Source organism: Scylla paramamosain, chromosome 5, assembly GCF_035594125.1.
Source record: "Scylla paramamosain isolate STU-SP2022 chromosome 5, ASM3559412v1, whole genome shotgun sequence".
NCBI lineage: Eukaryota > Metazoa > Arthropoda > Malacostraca > Decapoda > Portunidae > Scylla > Scylla paramamosain.
In genome coordinates, this window is record NC_087155.1 from 28,149,156 (window position 1) to 28,172,555 (window position 23,400).

Sequence of the window (23,400 nt, forward strand, 5' to 3'; positions counted from 1 at the left end):
CAAGTCAACTCTCCTCTCCCGCCCTTCCCTCCTCTTCCCAGCATCGTGTGCTCCACTCGCTGTCTGATACTCCACACCACTAGCGTACCAAAAGTTTCCCTGCCAGTAAAACTCACAAGGTAGGCGAGATACCTCACACCAGGAACGAAGGACTGACGTACTGTTACCTGCCGTGAGGAGAGTGGCCCGAGGAGTCTGTGTCAGGTGAGAGGAGGAAGGATGCAAGAAGAGGAAGACCCAAAGGAGTACCGCTGGGAGAGCGGCTACGAGAAAACATGGCAAGTCTTCACTGTATGTTTATGATTACTTTATGCTGACAAAATTTATTCCTACAACTAGTCTTTTTTGTATATTGGAAGGTTGCCTTTACTTAAAGTTTTGATTCTGCCTTTTTAGTGGCTTTATTTGTCTTGCAATGCTTTCCATGTAAATTGTGTAACGTACTTAGTGTCTTGTAATTTTGTAGCCATAGTGGTTGATGCCTGACTTTGTAATGATTGTGCCTCCTCCTCTGAAAGCCCTTCTAATGGAATGACATTCCTTCCATCAGTAATCATTTGATGCCTTTTCCTTTAATGACACGGCACTCCCTCTCTCTGTTATGGTCTGGCACTTTCTATCCTTACAATGCGGTGGCACTACCTTTCTCTGTAATGGCTAGACACTAATTTTAATGACATAGCACTCTCTCTCTCTCTCTCTCTCTCTCTCTCTCTCTCTCTCTCTCTCTCTCTCTCTCTCTCTCTCTCTCTCTCTCTCTCTCTCTCTCTCTCTCTCCTCTAATGGCATGTATTCCCTCTCTTGTCAATGGCATGACACTCCCTCTCCCTGTAGTGACATGACACTCCCTCTCCTTTTAATGGCTTGGCACTCTCCCTCTCTTTGTAACTGAATAGCATTCTTGCATCTTGTGAGTGGTATATTAAAAATAGTGGATTAATATACTTGTGAAAAATGCCACAGGAAAGGGTAATATTTTACACACACACACACACACACACACACACACACACACACACACACACACACACACACATAAAAGATATTTTGCAGGCCATAAAGTAATACATGAAAGACTTATTGAATACCCAATGAAATGAATAAACAATAGATTAGCTACTCCATTTAACTTAAAAAAAAAAAATGAAAAAGATCATGCAGTGTACACACACTCAATTACATGCGTTTAAGTTTAGAAAGATTTGACACAAAAAAGAAGAGGAATTACTGTGATCATCCATTACAGGGAGACAATACAGGAAGACGAATCTGGCCGTCTGGAGCCATCAGTGACAGAGATAATCCAACGGACAAAGCGACGCAAGTTGCTGGACAGAGAGGCGAGTGTGCGCCTTGGAATCATGAGGCACGTGTACATCATCCTGGACTACTCACAGGCCATGACAGAGCAAGACCTCAAACCTACACGCCAGATCTGCACATTAAAGGTTTGGGTCTTTCTGTCATTACTATTGTTTTTTTTTTACTTATTTATTTATTTATTTATTTATTTATTTATTTTTAGTGATGTAGATATGAACATTGTCCTTATCTTGCTCTTCCTTCTTGCCTTTCTTCTTTTTCCCTTCCTCCTCCTCCTCCTCCTCCTCCTCCTCCTCCTCATCATCATCATCATCATCATCATCATCATCATCATCATCATCATCATCATCATTATCCTCCTCCTACTAATATAATTTACAGAAAAAAATAATTTTGTATGAAAACTTTAACACTCTTCTGACAGCTCTCTTAAACTTAGCTTGGTGTAACATAAGAAGATTCCTCACTTAACTCTCTTCCACAGATTCTAGAGGACTTCATCAAGGAGTTTCATGACCAGAACCCAATCAGCCAGCTAGGCATTATCACAACTCAAAATAAGGTTGCCAAGAGGAACAGTGATCTCAGCAATAATCCTCAACGCCACCTTGACGTAAATGGCCCCCATGGTATTCCTTGGTTTTTCATGGCTTATTTATATGTCTGAAATATTTCTTAATAATGCTCTTCAGCATGAAAACAACTAGTGTCATGCTACAATTTATGCATAATAAATGATGCTGACCACAAACTTCACAGTGTATCAAGAAATTACAAGATGTTCCTTGTCGTGGAGAGCCATCACTACAGAATGCCCTGGAAGTGGCCCTTTCCTCTCTACGACATCTTCCTCCTCATACGTCAAGAGAGATCCTGATTATCTATGCAGCCCTGACAACCTGTGACCCAGGAGAAATTATTGCCACCTTACAAGTAGGTTCAACACAGCTCATTAAGTGTCTCAGATGAAACTCTGTAATTTGTTTCTTTAGCTTCTACTTAAAGCTTGTTGAAAAATCATATGATATATAGTAAACTCTCATTATGTTGGACAAATTGGAGCAAAGCCACTGACGTTAAAGGCAGAAATCCAATAAAAGCAGTGGTGAGTGAGTCTTGAGCACCACAACCTCTAATAACATCTGCCAGTGGGAGACTGAAGCAGAAGCAGTGTGTGAGTGCCAGGTTTGCACTGTCAGCCAGCCCAAATTATTATATAGCAATGAGAAAATGATGACACTCTTTTATATGTTATGGCATAGTGCATAGTAGACAATGTATGGCAGATGGCAGACAAACACCAAATTATGATTGAAATATCATAATTATGGCAGACAGTGCAACCCTGGTCATTGCTATGTGCGCTCATCACTACTGCCACCACCACCACCCCATATCCTCCCTCCCTCCCACCCTCACTCACTCCCTCATCACCACCGCTGTTTACCAGGACTTCTTACCAGGATGAGCTCCACCAAAAGGGAGCTCCAAACATGCCAACACACCACAGTGTAATGAAATATTTGTGATGGTGACAAATATGTACCTGATATAAAATACTGTTGAATGTGTTGTAAGCATTTAGTGAATTGTCAGTAATAGTACAGTAAAATCCCTCTTATCCGACATCAACGGGACCGCCGACATGCCGGATACTTGAATAGAAGTGAAATTATGTCCACAATCACCACCCTACACTCATTCATCTTACCATAACAAAGATCAGCTGATCTGATCAGCTGCTTAAGTGTAAGCACAACACGCTTCCTCTTTTCTACAACTTTAGGCATGATGAAGGCGTCAGGCGATAAACAGTGCACACACGGGACTGAGTCACTGAGTAAACACAGTGCAGTGGGCAATGGGTGGCGCGAAGCAGTGCGCTCTGGTGGCGAGGGGACAAAGTATGCCTTGCATGGGAATTTTAATCGATTTTGAGTACACATTGATTTTTTATTGATTTTAAGGCTCAGGGAAAAATGTGCCGGATACTCGAATGCCGGATGAGAGGGATTTTACTGTACATGGTTAATATTCCAGCCGCTGGCTAGATGTTCTGCTTCATTTACCTCCACTTATCCAGTAAATCTGAGGGATGATCCATAGGCTATACATGTATGTTAAATCTGGAGATGTGTTATAACAGGGTCCAGTATAATGAGAGTTTACTGTAGTTCTCACTTGCATACAAGCTTCCTGGGGTGGTCTCTCTCTCTCTCTCTCTCTCTCTCTCTCTCTCTCTCTCTCTCTCTCTCTCTCTCTCTCTCTCTCTCTCTCTCTCTCTCTCTCTCTCTCTCTCTCTCTCTCTCTCTCTCTCTCTCTCTCTCTCTCTCTCTCTCTGTAATGGCTATAAAGTATTTGGTAGGAACTGCCATTCCCCCATTTCAGAAAGTACAAGAAGCTAACATTCGGGTGTCAGTGGTGGGCCTGGCTGCAGAGCTCCATGTGTGTAAGGATATCACTAAGAACACTGGCGGGTCCTTCTCTGTGTCCATCAATGACCTCCACCTTAAGGAACTCATTAATGAACACCTGGAACCTCCCCCAGCCTCCACTAAGATGGACCACACCCTCATCAAAGTTGGCTTCCCACACCAGATTAATGCTGACGCCAAGCCTGCCCTCTGCATGTGGTGAGTGATGGAATGTGGAGTGTTGTTTAGGTATCATCATACTGTCATGTGATAGTATATTCACCACAGCCATCTTTATCATTTTGAAAAGCTGATGCTCCATGTAGTACTTAAATCATTCCTAGTGAGCTAATGGCAGTGTGTTAGTATTCAGCCATAGGTTTCTGCTCAGGGCTTCATTTTATGTCTGCTATAGTTTGGTTCATGTGCTGCATGCTCTGATAGTATGTTATGATTGGAAGATGACAGGATAATAACACTGCTAGAGAGAGATACTAGTGATGATCTAATACATCACTTATCTTCACACCTTTCTGTCTAGTTATCTGTTTTTAAATCCCTGCTTAACGAGGGCAAGGAATCAGTTGTAAGGATCACACTGACCTGTGCATTCCCATGATCTTTTGCCAGCCACTTGGATGACCTCCCGCCACTCAACACTCGTGGTTACTACTGTCCTCAGTGCACTGCCAAGTACTGTGACCTGCCAGCTGAGTGTCGTGTGTGTGGCCTCATGTTGGTCACTGCGCCACATCTTGCTCGCTCTTACAGGTGACACACATCCTAGACTCTGTTTAGATGAACTGTTAATCCCCCCCTCATCTCTCTCTCTCTCTCTCTCACTGCTCCAGGTGCAGCATAGACTATTAGCAAAATACACACACACACACACACACACACACACACACACACACACACACACACACACACACACACACACACACACACACACACACACACACACACACACACACACACACACACACTCACTCACTCACTCACTCACTCACTCACTCACTCACTCACTCACTCACTCACTCACTCACTCACTCACTCACTCACTCACTCACTCACACACACACACACACACACACACACACACACACACACACACTCAAGGCCAGAATTGCTAACCTTCCACTCCTGCTGGGTTGTAAGTTCACAACTATCCAACTTAAATTTCATAACTATTTCTTGCTTGGTAAAGAGACTACATGAAAGAAGACAAATCTAGTTTGTTTCTGCCTGGGATTCAAACACAAGACTTGTCAGGTATGAGCTGGACACTTCATCCCTAACACTTACACTGCTTCTCAGACATACATGCTGATGATATCAGAAAAAAAACTAGCTGCATTACATCCACCCTTAAACTAAACATGCCTTTGGGAGAAAGAGACTGAATTCAAGATAATCTTGAAAAAACAAATAAATGGTGAGGACATTGAGGTATGTATGCATATTTTGTTCTCTAGAATTAGATCTGGTTTCAGAATTTTCTCACTTTATAATTATATTAAGTGTTTAATTGCCTGTAAGAAATTCAACATTAGCTCTGTTTGTCTTTCAGTTGGTAATGCAAAAAATGTCATTGTGTACAGTACTCTCTCAAGTTTTACATTTTTTTTTTTTTTTCTCTCCAAAGGCATAATGCTAAACTTGAAGATTGTGAAACTTGGGGTATTGAAAATACTGAAAAAATGTTTACCTATATTCTGGCCACACTGCCTAGACCAGTGTGTGTGTGTGTGTTTTGTCATCATATTCACTGTGCGATTCAGTAGTATGGCAATGCAGCACAATTACACCTAAAGCTCTATTTTTTTTTTTTTTTTTTTTTTTTTTTTGTGTGTGTGTGTGTGTGTGTGTTTTGTCCTTACATTTGGCAGTGTGGCAGTGCAGTGCCATTGGATCTAGAACTGTGTGTCAGTGTATGTTATCCTCACATCTGGTGGTGCTGCAGTGCAGTGCCATTGTATCAAAAACAGTGTGTGTGTGTGTGTGTGTGTGTGTGTGTGTGTGTGTGTGTGTGTGTGTGTGTGTGTTGTTCTCACATTTGGTGGTGCAGCACTGCCACATCTAAAAGTGTGTGTGTGTGTGTGTGTATGTGTGTGTGTGTGTGTGTGTGTGTGTGTGTGTGTGTGTGTGTGTGTGTGTGTGCTTTTGTCCTCACATCTGGCAGCGCAGCACTGTAGCATCCAAAAACTGTAAGTGTGTGTGTGTGTGTGTTTTGCCCTGATATCCTAAGTGATTCAGTAGTCCAGCACCACTATCATATCTAAAATTGTGTGTGTGAGTGCTTTGTCCTTGCATCTGGAGGAGTGAGGAGTGATTCAGCAGCATGATGCAGCACCATTGCATCTAAAACACTGAGTGTGTGTTTTGTTCTCACATTTGAGTGACTTGATGGTGCACTGCCATCACATCCACCACAATAGTGAGACACCTCTCATTTGTGTGTGTGTGTATGTGTGTGTGTGTGTTTTTTTTTTTTTTTTTTTTTTTCCCTCACTGTGGTGGTGCTGTTGCCAGCTTTCCTCTCCCCCCTTTCTCACATGGAAGCTGGTGTGACTATATAGTTAGTCAATATATATGTAGTGTTGTGACAAACAAGTGGTTTATTTACTTAAAGAATTTGTATGTTCAAGCATGTGAACTGTACACAGAAATATATATACAATACGTAGCATGTACCATATTTAACGGCTTATAAGATGCATGGGCTTATAAGATGCAGCTCAGTTTGGGCAGACATTGAAGAGAGAGAGAGAGAGAGAGAGAGAGAGAGAGAGAGAGAGAAATAAGCAGGTTTGGGCTCTGAATGTTACGTGAAGGGTTTCACCTGATATTTGAATCTCTCTCATTTATATTCAGATCCTTATTAGATAACAATATTTTACATTTAAAAACCTTAATATTTGCTAGGACCTACCAGCACTGGTAGGTCCTAGCTTAGACCAATCCTGCTGTGAGATTGAAACAAATATGGCATAGGCAGTGACATTTTCAGAGCCCAGAGGGGTAATAAAGTTTGTTTTATGTTCTCCAGTTATAAAATCTTTTTTGTTAGGTAGTAAGCTATTTTCTAGAAAGCAATAGTTTCTCATTAACTTCAAGTTTTGTTGAACATGTACAATTTCAGTTGCTTGTAGGTGTCTCATACCTCAAAGAATAATGGCATCATACTAAGGAACACAAGTGAATCGTGCACATGATGCCAGGTTTGGTGTGTAACCAACTGCGAGTTTGTTTTGGTACATGAAGTGTAAGAGTTGTCACTTAATTCTTCCTGACTGGTGTCATTTTATGTGAATTCTTGTTAAGTATGACCCGTTATACAGTATTACCTTGTAAAAAAAAAAAAAAAAAAAATTTGTGGTGTAGAAGCAATCATCACTGTTTACATGTGCAAAGATGTTTAGGGTTTGATTTAAGGGCCACTGTTGCCATAGACTTACCACTACCTACTCCCCCAAAGCTGAACCTTGGCATTATAAGACACAGGCTTAATTTCTGAAACTGTTTTTGGAAAAAAGGTGCATCTTCTAAGTCATCAAATTCGTTATGTATTTATTTTTGCTGCCTGTGACACCAATGTTAGGAATGTGTGACACATGTGCAGTGAAAACACAAAATTTGGGGAAAAATTCCCAAAAGTCAGGATGGTAATTATTTAGGACTTAGTGTGAAACTCAAGGATCATGAAACTCAGATACTGTGAAACTTGTGGGGAGTACCGTAATAATGCTCTCATGCATTGAGTTTTATCATCATGGGAAATATGGTGTTTCAATTTGCCCATCCTATAATATACCAAGAAACTTGGGTAAAGAAAAGTTAACATTATGGTATAATGTAACATATACATATCAATGTAATTAACTTTCATGTTTTGTATTTAATCTTTCTAGGCACCTATTCCCCCTGAAACATTTTAATGAAATACTAGCAGAGGAGAGTTCTGCCAAGGAGTGTTATGGATGCCAAAAGCAATTCACTGCAACTGCTGCTGATAAAAATGTGAGTTATATGTTCTTAATGTTATGAGATTTTTTTTTTCCTTCAATGGGAGATTTAGAAAGGCAATAAAACTATTTTGAAGAAACCCATACTGATGCATGCTCAAGATGATGGCTGCTTTTTGAAGGACTGACCTAGTATGCTACATTGTGCATTGGCTGTAGAGAGCTAAAGTCAAGATGTCATTGATCTTGACATTATCAAACAAGTTGATCATGTCAGTGGAAAGACAAACATGGTGGTGTAAACACAATAGACACTTTTTTTATATGTACCTGTTACACTTTGAATTGCAAATTGCTTTCTTCTCCTCCTTAGTCATATCTTACAAGTTTATGTAAAAAATATTCTCGTATACACAACTTACACTATATCCACTGGTGCTGTAGCTAGCAATAGAACCTATACATGGCAAATGGTTGTGGTGCTCTGACGTCACTTTTAAACTTGCCACATGCCAATAACTTTTGGAAATACAATACTAAAAGATCAGGTAACTTTCAGAATGGGACTATTTTGCAAAACTCCTGTTCATAAAGTATAATTATGATTTAAGCTTTATAACATAAAATTCTCTCTAGTAACAGTTTTTGTCTTCATCAGGTATATGTGTGCAGGACATGCCAGCAAGTGTTCTGTTTTAACTGTGACATCTTCCTGCATGAGACAGTCCACTCATGTCCAGGCTGTGCCTCAAACCCAACCATTTCACAGTACACCAACACCTGAGGTTTGCTGTACATTATCATCTACGTGTCTTAAGTCGTATGTTGCTAATTTTGTAGCAATGTTTTGTTATGTGGTCTGATGGGTACCACAAAAATATTAAATATTGTCACAGTTGTGTGCCAATTACCCTCCACCAGTACCTGCCTCAGAGTAAAAGTATTCATGTAATGTGATTGTAAGTTAACTAAGTAAAATAGTAATTAATTTCTATACACAGTGCTTCCTTACACCTTTGGCTGCTCAGTGAGATGTTTTTTGAACAGTTTTATGTTAAGAATAATATATATATATATATATATATATATATATATATATATATATATATATATATATATATATATATATATATATATATATATATATATATATATATATATATATATATATATTTTACGTCCATCTATCTACCTATATACCAGGATGGTAATCCTTCCAGGGGGGTGGCTCAAAGTACCACACACCCACACATTCATCATTGTGCAAGCTTTGTAGCTTACACAATACTAGTCTTCACATACCTCAAGACTAAGGTACATGAGTCTGCTGAGGAGAGCACACCTTGAATTTTGATTTCAGAGAAACACATTTGGTTACAAATGTATCTTGTATCATGAAATCCTATTTATTCATAATGCATATATCAAAACTCAGTTTTCAAGACAAATTCAAATTTACTGTACTAACATGATTAATATGGATGGAATGCAAACCATGAGATCTCATGTCCATCACCAGGCAGATTGTTAATCTCTACCAAAGTTTCATCCACCCCTCATTTTGGCAGCTACCAACCTGATCCACTTTCCTCCATATGTACTTATTGCATGCCCAGTCACACACACTTGCAGCAGTGTCATCATAGGACAGTCCCTTAGTATAGGGAAATATCTAATGAGATTGTCATTTAACAATATATGTACATAAAAAAGAATATACAAGTAAATTGTTATTCTGATTTCCAACCTATCCATAGTAGCCTTTCAAGGTGCCATTTGGTTTAATGAGATTCTACTGTACCCTATCTACTACAGTTTAGCCACATTCTTGAAATGTGGCAGATAGCCTCTCTCAACTTTTTTTTTCCCCCCTGAACTCTACACATAAAAAGTAGTGCAGCAAGTGCATAAAGATTTCAAAACTCAGCAGTGTGTCAGCTTTTAAAAAGGAATGTGTAAAGTACAAAGAGCCAACAGTCTTGAAATAATTGTTATTGATGGTGGTAGCCTCTACATACACTATAAGACAACAGTGAAGTATGCTCAAAGATCCATAAACCCTGTTTTCCCAAACTCATGCCTTTTGTCCTTTAGCAGAACACTTCAAGGATTATCTACTTTCAAATACTAGGTGTTGCAACCAGTAAAATATAAGGTGTGTGTGTGTGTGTGTGTGTGTGTGTGTGTGTGTGTGTGTGTGTGTGTGTGTGTGTGTGTGTGTGTGTGTGTGTGTGTGTGTGTGTGTGTGTGTGTGTGAGAGGCACAGAATTTCTGATTAAGCAATGTAAAATATAAACTTATACTTATATCAGGCTATTTTCTATTTGCATTAATATGTTGATAAGTTTTGGGAATGCTCAAATATAATTAATTATTGAGAACCTTGTTCTCCAATGCAGAACACCAACAAACTCCACAATACTATGGTGTCACTAATATACTTATCATTTATGATCAAGGTAAAATATGACACAATAGTGATAACTGGAGGAAATAACACATGAAATGAATGCTTTACCTATATCCAGCACAGGTCTTGGTGCACTCAAAGAATCAAGTTATATTTCTTCTCCAGCATGACTGAAAAGGTACAGATGTCAAGATGTTAGTTTACAAACTAAGTAGAATGAAAGGTACTTCTACTTGGCTCCAGTTATCTGATGTATAGCCACTAGTGAGAATTCAGCTCCTTTTCTGAGCAGAACTTTAATAATATACTGTTGTAATCTCTCCCCCTTCTCATTAACACTGGCAGAGGTTGAGAAAAGTATCATATTTGTATTATTATATTAGATAATATATTTAGAAATAAATATTTATTAAATGCTACACACAAATGGAGTGAATTTTTTTACTGGCAGCTATACAGTGCATAGAGAATGTGTGTGATTCACCACAAGTTCTGCATGATTCAAGGAACAGATGCACATCCTCAGCAAGGTTATCAAGAAGGAGCTTAATATGTGGTAGAATACCATACAAAGTTCTCATCAAGCAAGACATCACACACAACTCCTGGAGATATGCTGTCTATAAAGATTCCTATTACACTACTAATTCTCAAGTGAAAATATACTTTGGTAGTTTTTATCTTTTCAACATAATTATAAGAATATTGGATTTGGATTGGGTGGTCATTTGCACCACAACTGACAACTACCTATACAGTAAAATGAGTGTATTATTGCCAAGACCTCCATAAAACATGTCTTCCTCTGATAACATGAGTAACCTTATAATGAAATAATTATAATTTATATACTGAAAGTAAACCTCAAGCTATAACAGGGAGCTGCCCTGCTTCTTCTATTCACTGTTTGAGTCAATACACATTTTGCACCTTTTTTCTTCTTCTTTTTTTTTTTTTTTTTATCCTTCTCAATTTCACATGCTATACACTGAAATTTACACACAAGCATCTATCCCTTCTATGCTACTTGGCAGGAAGATGAAGTATCTGATATATAGAACTCTTGAATTTCCTATACAAACAAAAAATGCAATTAGTTTACAGTATAAATAGTACAGGCATAAGCTATCTCTAGATTAGTCTGACCCTTCAATTTAATCATCCTTACCTACTCTATCACAAGGAGCCTTATTGAATAAATTAAAATAAATTGTGTCCAGTTCAGATAATAAAAACACACATGGGGCCTCTCTTTCCAGCTTGTATGAACAATAACTAGTGGTTAAATAATGTACAAAAATGAAACTGCCCTCTTCATATCACAAAATCCTACACCAAAGCATATCACAGTCCTAACAGGATTCCAAATCACTTTTGGTCTATTGCATTCATTCTCCTTTGTCCATAAATCATTTGACCAACACATTATGTTATGGACATAAAGGAAAGCACCACCTACCATATAACCAAGCAATAATGAACAGAATACCAGTCTAGCAGATGACAGACTTCTCTCACTTGAGGTCCCATCACACAATATAATCTGACAAGTTGAGACAATATTTAATTTTGGCAGACAAGCTAATATATTACTGTGGAACACTTGGACATGTCAAATTTTTCCAAAAGACATTTACATAAAACATGCCTAATGCTACAATATAAATGGAGGAAAAGTAATGATTTCTTCTCTATAAGAGACAAAAATACAATCCATACAGGGCCAGACAAGGCTCAGGTACAGGGTCAGCATGTGGGTGGCAGAGATGACAGATTAAAGCAAGCCTATGTTAACTAAAGTTGCACAGAGGTTTTGTATATGAAATATCAAGTAATGATCAGAATGAAAGGCATTTTTGGGGGAAAGGAAAAGGGTTCAATGTTAGTAACGACAAGAAATTTTAAAGCATATTGACACAAGTAATACTCTATTTTACTGTTACATAAATTTGAAATATAGTACACAAAATAAAAACTGAGGCACAGCCTCATTTATAGGTCACAACTGGAAGGTCAGAATGTACAGACACACTGATGTAGGTATCTGGAGTTGGCATTAACACATCTCCACACACAAGATGATTTTAATCTCTGCACAACTCACTGGGCATGTAGATAAAATATGTGGTGAACTTTATAAAAGTTCCATTTAATGTTGCAGTATTTTGTGATCTAGAGTACTTATCTGACTCTCATATGTTTCAAATATCAGCAAAAATGACAAATCTTGAACTTCAGAACCTTAATTATGTACAAAAAATTAGAAAAGAAGAAAAGAAATATTCTCATCACCACATGTCTGTCAAATTTCACCCCTCAACCAAGTTATCTCTGCCCCTCACGTTTCCCTAGCGTCTCACTTATATATATTGCACCATAAGCTCTTCATTTTTGTATTGTTCATCTATTTCCATATTCCTATATATTCAAAGGGAAAAATTTTGATTTCTCTATCACCTCAGATTTCTTGCCTCTACCATTTCAGTGTTATAGATTGTATATGATGTAAAAGTTCCACAAAGCAATATATGTTATATTGTGTAAATATGCTATTCATATTTTAAATTCATTGGTTCTTAATGTTCTGGAGTAAATTACAGTAATATGAGTTACTCTGTTATGAGGTTTTTGAATCAAATCTTGTTTGCCATCGATCAATACAAATCTTGCCACAGGACACACAAATGCTTTGATCACTTAGATGATAGCTTACATTTAATACTTTCTGTTTTTCCCCATAAGATAATATGAACAGTGGTTTTATATGATTGAAGATAATACATAATAAATTAAAGCCATTATCACAACCTGTCTCCAGCAGTTATACCTAATGCTAGCTTCCTATAAAGAGCCACAGTCTCTATAAGTTTGCCACAGCATTTCTAGTTATATAAACAATAATTATTTATAGATGTCATGCGAAACCTGGTTACATATCTGCTCTAATATGAAGAAGATGAATGCAACTTCCTTCCTCACAAGATGGACGAGAAGGAACACAAATGTTCCTCCTCCTATCTCCATTCTTCTGAGAAACCAACAGTTTCCATACTTTCAGCTCTAAAACTAGATGTTGCACTTTCAGGATGTTAAGATAAATGTAGCAACTCAATTCTGCTAACTTCCTACATCTACTGTACATTCTTATGTATTGCATATTTTATACTCAAGAGGGTAGAAACCACACTAGTCCTCCCTGAAAATCTCTCACTCGCATCCCACTCACCTCCTTATCAGTTTGAAAAGTTCATGCTGCACACAACATTCTGAGTGACCATGTAACTTAAATAGGCAAGAGTATTTTGCATTGATCATGCCAAAACCCGACAGGAGGATATTAGTTAGACATAGAAAGCAGGAGATGACAGCAGGGATCCTGTGTTATTAAGTAGTACCAGTAAGACTTTTGGCCAATCACAAACATAGTCACAAACACTGACTGGACCAACTGAGAAATCTCTTCAAACACTTTTATTTGGATTGCACACAGGGTGAATACCTTGTTAAACATGTGCTTTTGAAACTGACAAGGTGAGTGAGGTATGGGTGAGAGATTCTCAGGGAGGACTAGTGTAGTATATCCTCTCAAATATAAAAAAAAAACGCAATGCACTTATAATCACAAATGAATGCTATTTTCCATTATATATACATATAGCAGTCACTTGGCTACTAACCTGCTCTGCAGAATTATTATTCCTATAGGTGGACAGATACGTGCACATTCATTCATGGAAAAGCTTATCACTACTGTGAACAACTGCTGCCATGGTTACTCACTCATTTAATGCTCTTACACAAACAGTGAATGACAACTGAGACATGCAAGCAGTTTTACATTGGTTGGAAGCTTATGAAAACCTTAGCATTTGCTTTTTGTAAAGATCAGGGAACAACCTAGCAAGTATGTTTCTGTAAAAGTGACACAAAATTACATATAATTTACGGATGGTATGAGATCAGCCTACTGGACTGATGGCAGCAGCAGCAGCAAACAAGTAGCATTCCTGTGACTCCTTAGGATGAAAATTATATATAATATAAACTATTCATACTTCCCATAATTATTTTCAATTGAACATGAAAATGACATGAATATGCAAAATACGTGATTCATTTGTTATTATCCTGCACTATGGATGATGATGTGTGTGTCTGAAATGTGACATTTGCATTGAGCAAGCATGTTTGATGTCTGTATACAGGTGAGATGTGAATGAATGCTGGATGAGTGTTTCCATCAATGATGAAACATCAATGTGTAACTTTCTACAAGTATATAAAATACACACAGTACTTATTTCAAGAAAATATATGTGATGAGAGTAACACCACAGCTGAGTCACTTATGATTATTATTCATGCCACAACCCATAATATTTACTAATTGATCACTTTTCAGTATTGAGTTCAGTCAACACCATCACCACTCTAAAGGGAGGGAGACCCACAGCCTTGATTGTCCTTCTCAAGACTATCTATTTCATAAGTCTTGGGTCCTGGCTGCCACTCTCTTGTGCTACTGCAAACTTTCACTTCAGCAAATACTCCTGATCACAATGCCACTCATGGGGCAGGAACAAGAGTATCTAACAAAGTACAAGAGAAAACTATGTACTATATTATGGTGCTTTTCTTTGGATATCATGAATGCCAGCATTCCTCCACAGAGCATAGCAGCAGAAGCCAGCCTGCATCCACTCTCTCTCTCTCTCTCTCTCTCTCTCTCTCTCTCTCTCTCTCTCTCTCTCTCTCTCTCTCTCTCTCTCTCTCAATATGCAACAAATATACACTACAGAATGAATTGTAAACACTTTAGAAACTTATGTAAGAATTTCAGATGGTGGCTTCAGGCATTTTGGGAACACCTGTAGCATTCATATCTACTAAGACCTCAGAGCTGATGGTAGAGACATTGGCAGATGCAGTTGGAACTCCTGGCTCTACTGGTGGGCAGGTCTCTCGCTGGGCAAAGTGTCTTCCCAAAATTTTCACTGCTGAATAACGGGCACGCTGGTATGCACTGAATGTGTTGAAGCCAAGGAACCTGTAAATGGATATTTGAATTTAATCTTTTATTTTCCACATGAAAAAAAAAAAAAAAAAAAAAAAAAAAAAATCCACTCTTGCTAACAGTTCAATAGCTACTCATGCTCAGGAATTTATTAGTCTCCTTATATCAAGGAAAGATCATTAAAATGTTCAGTAACTAAGAGAATTTTCAAGCTTTACACACACACACACACACACACACACACACATATATATATATATATATATATATATATATATATATATATATATATATATATATATATATATATATATATATATATATATATATATATATATATATATATATATATATATATATATATATATATATATATATATATATATATATATATATATATATATATATATATATTACCTTTTCACTGGCAAAGCAAAATTACCTTTTCACTGGCAAAGCAAAATAAAAATCCCTAGATGGATAATGTGAGTCAAAAATATTAATTTTTAACTTTTGAAAAGATTCTCAAAAACTTTCAAGGAAAAGCCTATATTCCTCACTTTAAGCAGACATAGATGATGAGCAGAGTGGCTCCAGCTGCCAGGGACCGAATGTATGCATCATCATACATTTGGATTAGTGTCCAAGCACCAGCAATGGTGCCACACATGACAGTGACCAATGAGGCAGTCTGGAGCCAATGGCGAGTGGTGAACCCTTGACCAATCCACCAGGCACGTCCCCGTTCCAGCTGGTACACTGCCCCACACACCTTGCATGACAAGTTCTCTGAGGAGTTCTCTGCACACTGCAACAGTGATTGTATTCGGTATAATGCTGCATATGTATTTTTGATAGTCATGTTCTCTTACTGTGTCAGTATTGACCTTAGACTTAGCAAATCCAGAGTAAAATCATCAAGAGAAGGTCAAGCAGAAGATTTCTGTGTGACAGGCATGATTAGAGATAAAATAGCTGTCAATTCTTAGATGAGTGGTTGTCAAATTAAGATTAAATTTTTTTTTCATTATTATTTTTTTAGTTTTACTGAAAGATATGAGAACATTTTGTTAATTTATCATCATCTGTTGATGCTTCATGATGATAAAATTTGCAGTGTCAAATTACAGTATAAAAAAAAATGCTAATAACCATGCATTGATGTGCTTTTGTAAAAACTGACCTGCCACACTTAATAGCTTATATAATTTTTTTCTAACATGAAATTAATTTAGGGGAAAAATGTGTTTGTCACATAACTTGTCTCAAGTCACACATAAGAAAGATCTAGTGCATGTATTGAAATTAATCCTGCAAATCAACTAGTGAGGTTTTCACCTTGCTTCCAAAAAGTACTACCTACCTCCATGAGCCATTTGCGAAGGCAATGATGATGCACTGCTCCCACATCCCCCCGGCAGTCACATGGCTGGATCAGTGGACCAGCATCAGTACGCTCCGTGTCATAACATATCCAACACTCAGCACCCCCATCACTTGATGCTCCCTCACCTGCTGGCACAGATCATGGTCATCATTTTTCTTCACATATCACTAATTACAAGCATTACAGTAAATTCTCAATATATCAAGAGTAGAAATTATAAAATACTACAGATCTAACTCCCATGATTACAAAAAGCTACTGGTCTAAACCATCATATGATACTCACTCTTTTGTGGCACTTTCTGTCCCAGCTCCAGAGAGCGGTCTATGTCCAGCTTCTTAAGGATCTTTTTAGGGTTGAGGATCCACAGCTGCTCAGGAGACATGCAGTTCCACAGGACACATGGGAACCACAGGGCCACCCCAAGCTCCACCACACGAAAGATGATGTCATATGCATTCCTCGACATTAAGGGAACTCTGGAAGCAAAGAAGTAGGTCCTTGTTTTATGAATGTGATGTTGTGAAAGTTAAATTAACTGTAAGGTGTGACTTACTAGAGCAACACAGTATAAGCTGTTTCATTAAGAAGGACAAATTTCCAATAAACATTCACATTAATTTTCAAGATATAGTTTCATCGTATGTTCAAGATGATTTCAATTTGGTGAAGAGGTGGAATCTGTATGTCACTCAAAAATATGATAAATTTATAAACAATATGTAATCAGTAGGCACCTGCCAAAATGATAATTACTCCTAGTGAGGTTTAAACCACTGGATCAAGTGTTGCTGTGAACCTGACATTAAACCCAGCTGTGACCTCACTGAATGCTTCCCTTTGTGTCTCACAACACAAGGGGCCAGTCACAGCCTGCCCTCTAAAGACAAATCTTCCTTCACATAAAACTACAAACACCTAATTACACACACACCCTTCACTCAAAATTATCATTGTGACTACTACACCAGTCTCGGAGTCCCCATCTGGGAAGGGGACCATAAATGTCCCCAGGTGAGACTACTCTTCTGGTATCAACCTTAAGTGTCTTGACACCCGCTCAACTTTTCTTCATTAACTTCTACAACATTCACAGTCCTAGATCTAATTTTTAATCTGCAGAACACCACCTCTCCTCTACTAAACCTCATCTTCCTTTACCTCACTAAAACACAGGTGTCTGAGGCAACTGACAGTAGCCCCTTTTCTGTTCTCTCCTACTTTCTCTATCCTCATTTTCAATCCAAAGCTGGATGTTACTTACGTCTATGTGTGCAACAACTTAAACTATTCTCATGCCCACGTTCTTGAATCTTCCAAGTTTTCCACCATCTGGCTACAACTACAGAGTCACCCTCAAACTAAATTTATCTGTGCTGTATACCTCTCACTTAACTCCTCTGACCATAAGAAATTCTTTGATAACTTAACTTCCAAAGTGGAGCACATTCTGACTCTTCCCTTTTTGCGGAAATCTCCATTCTTGGAGACTTCTATGTTCACCACCAGCTTTGGCTTTCCTCTCCCTTCACTGACCATCTTGGTGAACTAGCCTTTAACTTTGCTATCCTCCATGATCTAGAGCAATTGGTGCAACACCCTACTTGTATTCCTGACTGTCTTGAAGATACATCCAATATTCTTGATCTTTTCCTAAACTCCAATCCTCCTGCTTATGCTGTTACCCTATCTTCTCCATTGGGTTCCTCCGATAACAATTTCATATCTGTATCTTGTCCTATTGCTCCAATCTCTCTTCAGGATCCCCCTGAGCAGAGATCGCATTTTGCCTCTGTTAGTTGAGGGTACCTGAGGCGGTATTTTGCTGATTTTCCTTGGAAAGACTACTGCTTACGAAAGCAGATACCTGTCTCCATGTGCCGAGCATATAACAGAGGTGATAGTGTCTGGCATGGAGGTGTACATTCCTCACTCTTTTTCTTACCTAAAGCTTCTAAACCTTGGTTTAGCAGAGCCTGTTCTTGTGCTATACATGATAGAGAGGTGGCCCACAAAGTGTACTTGAGTCTTCTATCACCAGAATCTCATGTGCTTTATATTTCTGCTTGGAACCATGCCAAGTCTGTTCTCCAACTAGCCAAAAACTCCTTCATTAATAGAAAGTGTCAAAATCTTTCAAGATCTAACTCCCTTTATGACTTCTGGCATCTAGCCAAAAACATCTCCAATAACTTTGCTTCTTCTTTCCCCCCTTTATTTCAACCACATCTATCTCTAAAGCTGAACTCTTCACTCAAACCTTTGCTAAAAACTCTACCTTGGATGATTCAAGGCTTGTTCCTTCCTCTCCTCCACCCTCTGATTACTTCATGCTACCTATTAAAATTCTTCACAGTGATGTTTTCCATGCCCTCACTGGCCTAAACCCTCAGAAGGTTAATGGACCTGATGGGATCCCTCCTATTGTTCCCTGAAACTGCACCTCTGTGCTTACACCTTGCCAAATCAAACTTTTTCAGCTCTGTTTGTCAACATCTACCTTTCCTTTTTTGGTGGAAGTTTGCCTACACTCAGCCTGTTCCCAAAAAGGGTGACCATTCTTATCTCTCAAACTACCATTCTATTGCTTTAATTTCTTGCCTATCTAAAGTTTTTTAATCTATTCTCAACAGGAAGATTCTTAAACATCTATCACTTCACAACTTTCTATCTGATCACCAGTATGGGTTCTGTCAAGGCTGCTCTACTGGTGATCTTCTGGCTTTCCTTACTGAGCCTTGGTCATCCTCTTTTAGAGATTTTGGTGAAACTTTTGCTGTTGCCTTGGACATATCAAAAGCTTTTGATAAGGTCTGGCACAATGCTTTGATTTTTCAAACTACCCTCCTAAGGTCTCTATCTTTCTCTCCATAACTTCATCTCCTTTCCTTTGTGACCATTTTATTGCTGCTGTTGTAGACGATCACTGTTCTCCTAAATCTATTAACACTGGTGTTCCTCAGGGTTTTGTCCTGTCACCCACTCTCTTCCTATTATTCATCAATGATCTTCTAAACCAAACCATGTCCTATCCACTCCTATGCTGATGATACCACCCTGCACTTTTCCATGTCTTTTCATGGATGTCCAACCCTTCAGGAAGTAAACAATTCATGCAGGGAAGACACAGAACACCTGACTTCTGATCTCCCTAAAATCTGTGATTGGGGCAGAGCAAACTTAGCATTGGTCAATGCCTCAAAAACTCAATTCCTCCATCTATTAACTTGACACAACCCTCCAGACAACTATCCCCTCTTCTTCAATGACACTCAACTATCCCCCTCTTCTACATTGAACATCCTTGGTCTGTCCTTTACTTATAATCTAAACTGAAACTTCACATCTCTCTAGCTAAAACAGCTTCTATAAAGTTAGGTATTCTGAGATGTGTCTGCCATTTTTTCTCACCCTTCCAGCTGCTAACTCTGTACAGGGGCCTTACCCATCCATGTATGGAGTATGCTTCACATGTCTGGGGGATTCCACTCATACTGCTCTTCTAGACAGGGTGGAATCAAAAGCTTTTTGTCTCATCAACTCCTCTCCTCTGACTGTCTTCAACCTCTTTTTTATTGCTGCAATGTTGCATCTCTTGTCATCTTCTACTGCTATTTTCATGCTAACTGCTCTTCTGATCTTGCTAACTGCATGCCTCCCTTCCTCCTGTGGCCTCACTGCACAAGATTTTTTTCTTTCTCTCATCCCTATTCTGTCCACCTCTCTAATACTAGAGTTAACCAGTATTCTCAATTATTCATCTCTTTCTCTGGTAAATTCTGGAATTCCCTACCTCCTCCTGTATTTCCACCTTCCTATGACTTGAACTCCTTCAAGAGGGAGGTTTCAAAACACTTATCCTTGAATTTTTGACTACCGCTTTGGACCACCATCTCAGTGGGCACTTTTTATTTATCGGATTTTTGTTGCCCTTGGCCAATAAAAATAAAATAAAATAAATAAATAAAAAATAAATAAATAATGAGAGGGGCAATGGAATAATCTAGTTTAATTTGATCCAGTGTAAATAACAAGAAATGAAAAAAATGTTCAAAGGACAGTTGTGGTATCCTTAGGGAGTGTGAATGGCTACTATACATTATGCTGAAATAGGCAATAGATGACAGCATATGCAAATGAGACTGATAAAAGTTAAATATGTACCATGGGCAATAGATGACAGCATATGTAAATGAGACTTAAAAATTGAAGGTGTACCACTTAAGTAGAAAAATTTTATATTTTGTGAGTTGCCTATGATGAAGATAAGGAGTGAATTTATATAAAAGGCCTGTTACATAAAGAAAGAGCAAATATATTCACAAGGGTGCAGTGGATGTGGTCAAACGTAACTCTCTCAGATGGGTCTAGTCATTTGGACGGGATGAGGAGAATGGTAATCCACAAAAAAGAGAAAGATTGATGCTATGAACTGAACAGGAGGAACCTCCTATAAAATGTAAAGACAAAATGTTAAGCATATCTGAGAAATGTACTCTTCTGTAGTAGCCACCTTCATAAAGGGAATGCAATAACATATAACAGAATGGAAAAATGGATAGATAGAGATGTCATCCATGACTAAAAGCAATGGTATGCCTCTTTACTATTAATTTTGTTGTTGCTTCTGTAACACAAACCTGTTCTTCCAAAATCCTCCAAGTACGTCTGAGAAGAGGAAGCAGACCGTGATCATAAGCATGCAGGCTTGGAACACTAGCCCAAACCTAGACTGGTGAAGCTGTGACTGGTCAATGCCCTGCTGGGGATGTGCCACACCTACCACTTCTCCACTGACCTGCAGCTGTAAAATGCCAGGATTAGGAGAGAATGCCCTAGACATCCTTTTATGTAAGATATAAAGCAGACTTGACAAGGGGCTAATATGAGCAAATGAGGAAATAAGATTGGAGCAGTGTAGTTGAGTAATCAGCACTAGTTATATTACTATTAACCTGTTCATTACCAGACCATTAAATACAAAAAAAGTGTGGGAACTATAGATACACCAGTGATAAAATACACAGCAAGGGAAAAGACCTTCCCTGATAATAGCAATAAACAAAAATCAACACAAAGCAATGCAAGAAAAAGAAGACTTTAACTTATGGTAATTTAGAAAAAAATGTACTGAAGGTGTTCCATAACGTAAAAAATCTGTGAACCAGACCAAGAAAGTGTCAAACATGAAAGATCTGCAATACATTTCCTGGCTGATGAGATGTTAAAACAGGCACATGCATGTTGCACACCAGACAAAAAATGAAAATAAATAAGTATTCACAAAGAAAACAAGAAAATACAATCTGCACATGATTAAAGTATTAAGCAACAAATGACAATAAGAAAGGAAAGTGCATGTTTCATACAATAATATTCAAATAAAGCATAAATTAAGTATGTAAGAATTACATTTTCAAGCTGGGAAGACAAGCGACACATTTGCCAGAATAACATAAGAACACAACAGGTACCATTACAAATAACCAACACAAGCTGCTCAGTCATTTCAAGGACACACTATAATCAAGAACAAAGCATGATCTGCCCATCAAGTTACATGTAATAATTCATCACAGGTGTCAAGATCCTTCCATGTTTCCCAAAAAGGCTTCAGCTACTTGTTAATTTATTCATCATTATTGCTACTCAAACAAACAACTACAAAAATATTATTTCAGGAACAGGAAGGAACACAAAAAATATACTGCTTCCACATAAATTGGCAAGAGAATTTTGCTTAATTTGTGTATGTGTGTGTAAACCTATTAAATTTTGTATCATTATTTTTTATGTGTTACTTTGCTCATTCAGATAAACTACAGGATCAGTAAGTGTACAGGCATGACCTTAAGATCATATTTTTGGTCTTACTCTCTAAGCACTTTTCCCTGTGATATAAACTTAGTGTACACTATATACAGTCCATGTATCCTTGTCACAAATACTACAACACATTCTTCACCTTCTGTCTTTTCACCTGTCTTTTAGTCAGTTCATTATACAATGAAATATTTCTTTTACACATTTAGAGTCCTAGACCATGCACAGGAACAGAAACCAAGCACAAAAACTGCCACCGTATCACACAATACACTCAATGCTAATTGGTACACCCTAAATTTTCTTTTAATGCGCACTATTCCACAGCCATGCACCTTGATCAGCACACTAATTAAGGTGACATTCACCTGCTCGGGAACAAGGCGTTGAGTGGAGGGATCCTGTTCTTCTGAAGGCCTGTCCTCTCTGGCAGACTTTGGAAAAAGTTTCTTTTTGGATGGTGAGGATGGAGCAAGGGGAGTCAAGGAGGACAGTGGAGAAGTGGAGGAGGATAAGGAAGATTCAGTTGAGATTGATGGAGAGGAAGAGGAAGGATCAGTGTCAGAAGAATTGAGGAGGGGAGGGAGGGAGTGGCTGAGAAGGTCCTGGGGAGGAGTGCGGGAATGGACGTGACCCACAATTATGGTGTCGTCAATGAAGCCCCCACGCACCTACAACACAACAGGAGGGAGCACCACATCAATAATGGAAAGACACCCACAAGTCATTTCATAATCCATACCCCAACTACTAGATGTATACTACCTCACGGTTACCCTGTAAATAATATTTGCTTGAAAACAAAATTAAACTGCAGCTTATCAGAATTCCAGTAATAACAAAACACCCATAGCTGAATTAATCAATTAATGGCACACTTTTTTTTTATTATAAACTGACAGGATTCAGATGCTCTTGTAATAATAGCTTTGCAACACCTTAACACTACACTACTGCAAAGGATATTGTATATGATAAATCAAGAAAGCAGTGAATAAAACATTCAAATCACAAAGGAATCAATGAGCAGAACAGTACTTAAAACAAGAAGGGTTACCCACCT

The 23,400-nt window shown here is 38.2% G+C and overlaps 2 protein-coding genes across 9 annotated transcripts in view; one reads left to right on the forward strand and one right to left on the reverse strand.

Annotated features, from left to right (window-relative positions):
* Positions 1-2: 2 nt before the first annotated feature.
* Positions 3-8,696, forward strand: LOC135100772 (general transcription factor IIH subunit 2-like). The gene is made up of 8 exons (XM_064004079.1): positions 3-282; positions 1,251-1,448; positions 1,808-1,936; positions 2,083-2,256; positions 3,712-3,956; positions 4,368-4,508; positions 7,649-7,757; positions 8,361-8,696. Exons 1-8 carry the CDS (start codon positions 220-222, stop codon positions 8,484-8,486), a joined length of 1,185 nt encoding a protein of 394 aa, XP_063860149.1. The 5' UTR covers positions 3-219; the 3' UTR covers positions 8,487-8,696.
* A 398-nt stretch (positions 8,697-9,094) lies between these two features.
* Positions 9,095-23,400, reverse strand: part of LOC135100770 (uncharacterized) — a 66,716-nt gene continuing 52,410 nt past the window's right edge. For 3 of the 8 annotated variants that reach the window (XM_064004067.1, XM_064004064.1, XM_064004068.1), the window contains 7 exons: positions 23,399-23,400; positions 22,706-23,008; positions 21,155-21,318; positions 16,800-16,993; positions 16,490-16,641; positions 15,687-15,934; positions 9,095-15,159 (listed from right to left, as the gene is read on the reverse strand). The exon at positions 23,399-23,400 is cut by the window's right edge and continues 94 nt beyond it. In XM_064004067.1, coding sequence (XP_063860137.1) covers positions 14,949-15,159; positions 15,687-15,934; positions 16,490-16,641; positions 16,800-16,993; positions 21,155-21,318; positions 22,706-23,008; positions 23,399-23,400 — 1,274 coding nt within the window. In that variant the 3' untranslated portion in view covers positions 9,095-14,948. The remainder of the gene's footprint in view (positions 15,160-15,686; positions 15,935-16,489; positions 16,642-16,799; positions 16,994-21,154; positions 21,319-22,705; positions 23,009-23,398) is intronic. The other 5 variants (XM_064004065.1, XM_064004069.1, XM_064004072.1 and 2 more) reach the window with 3 other exon arrangements.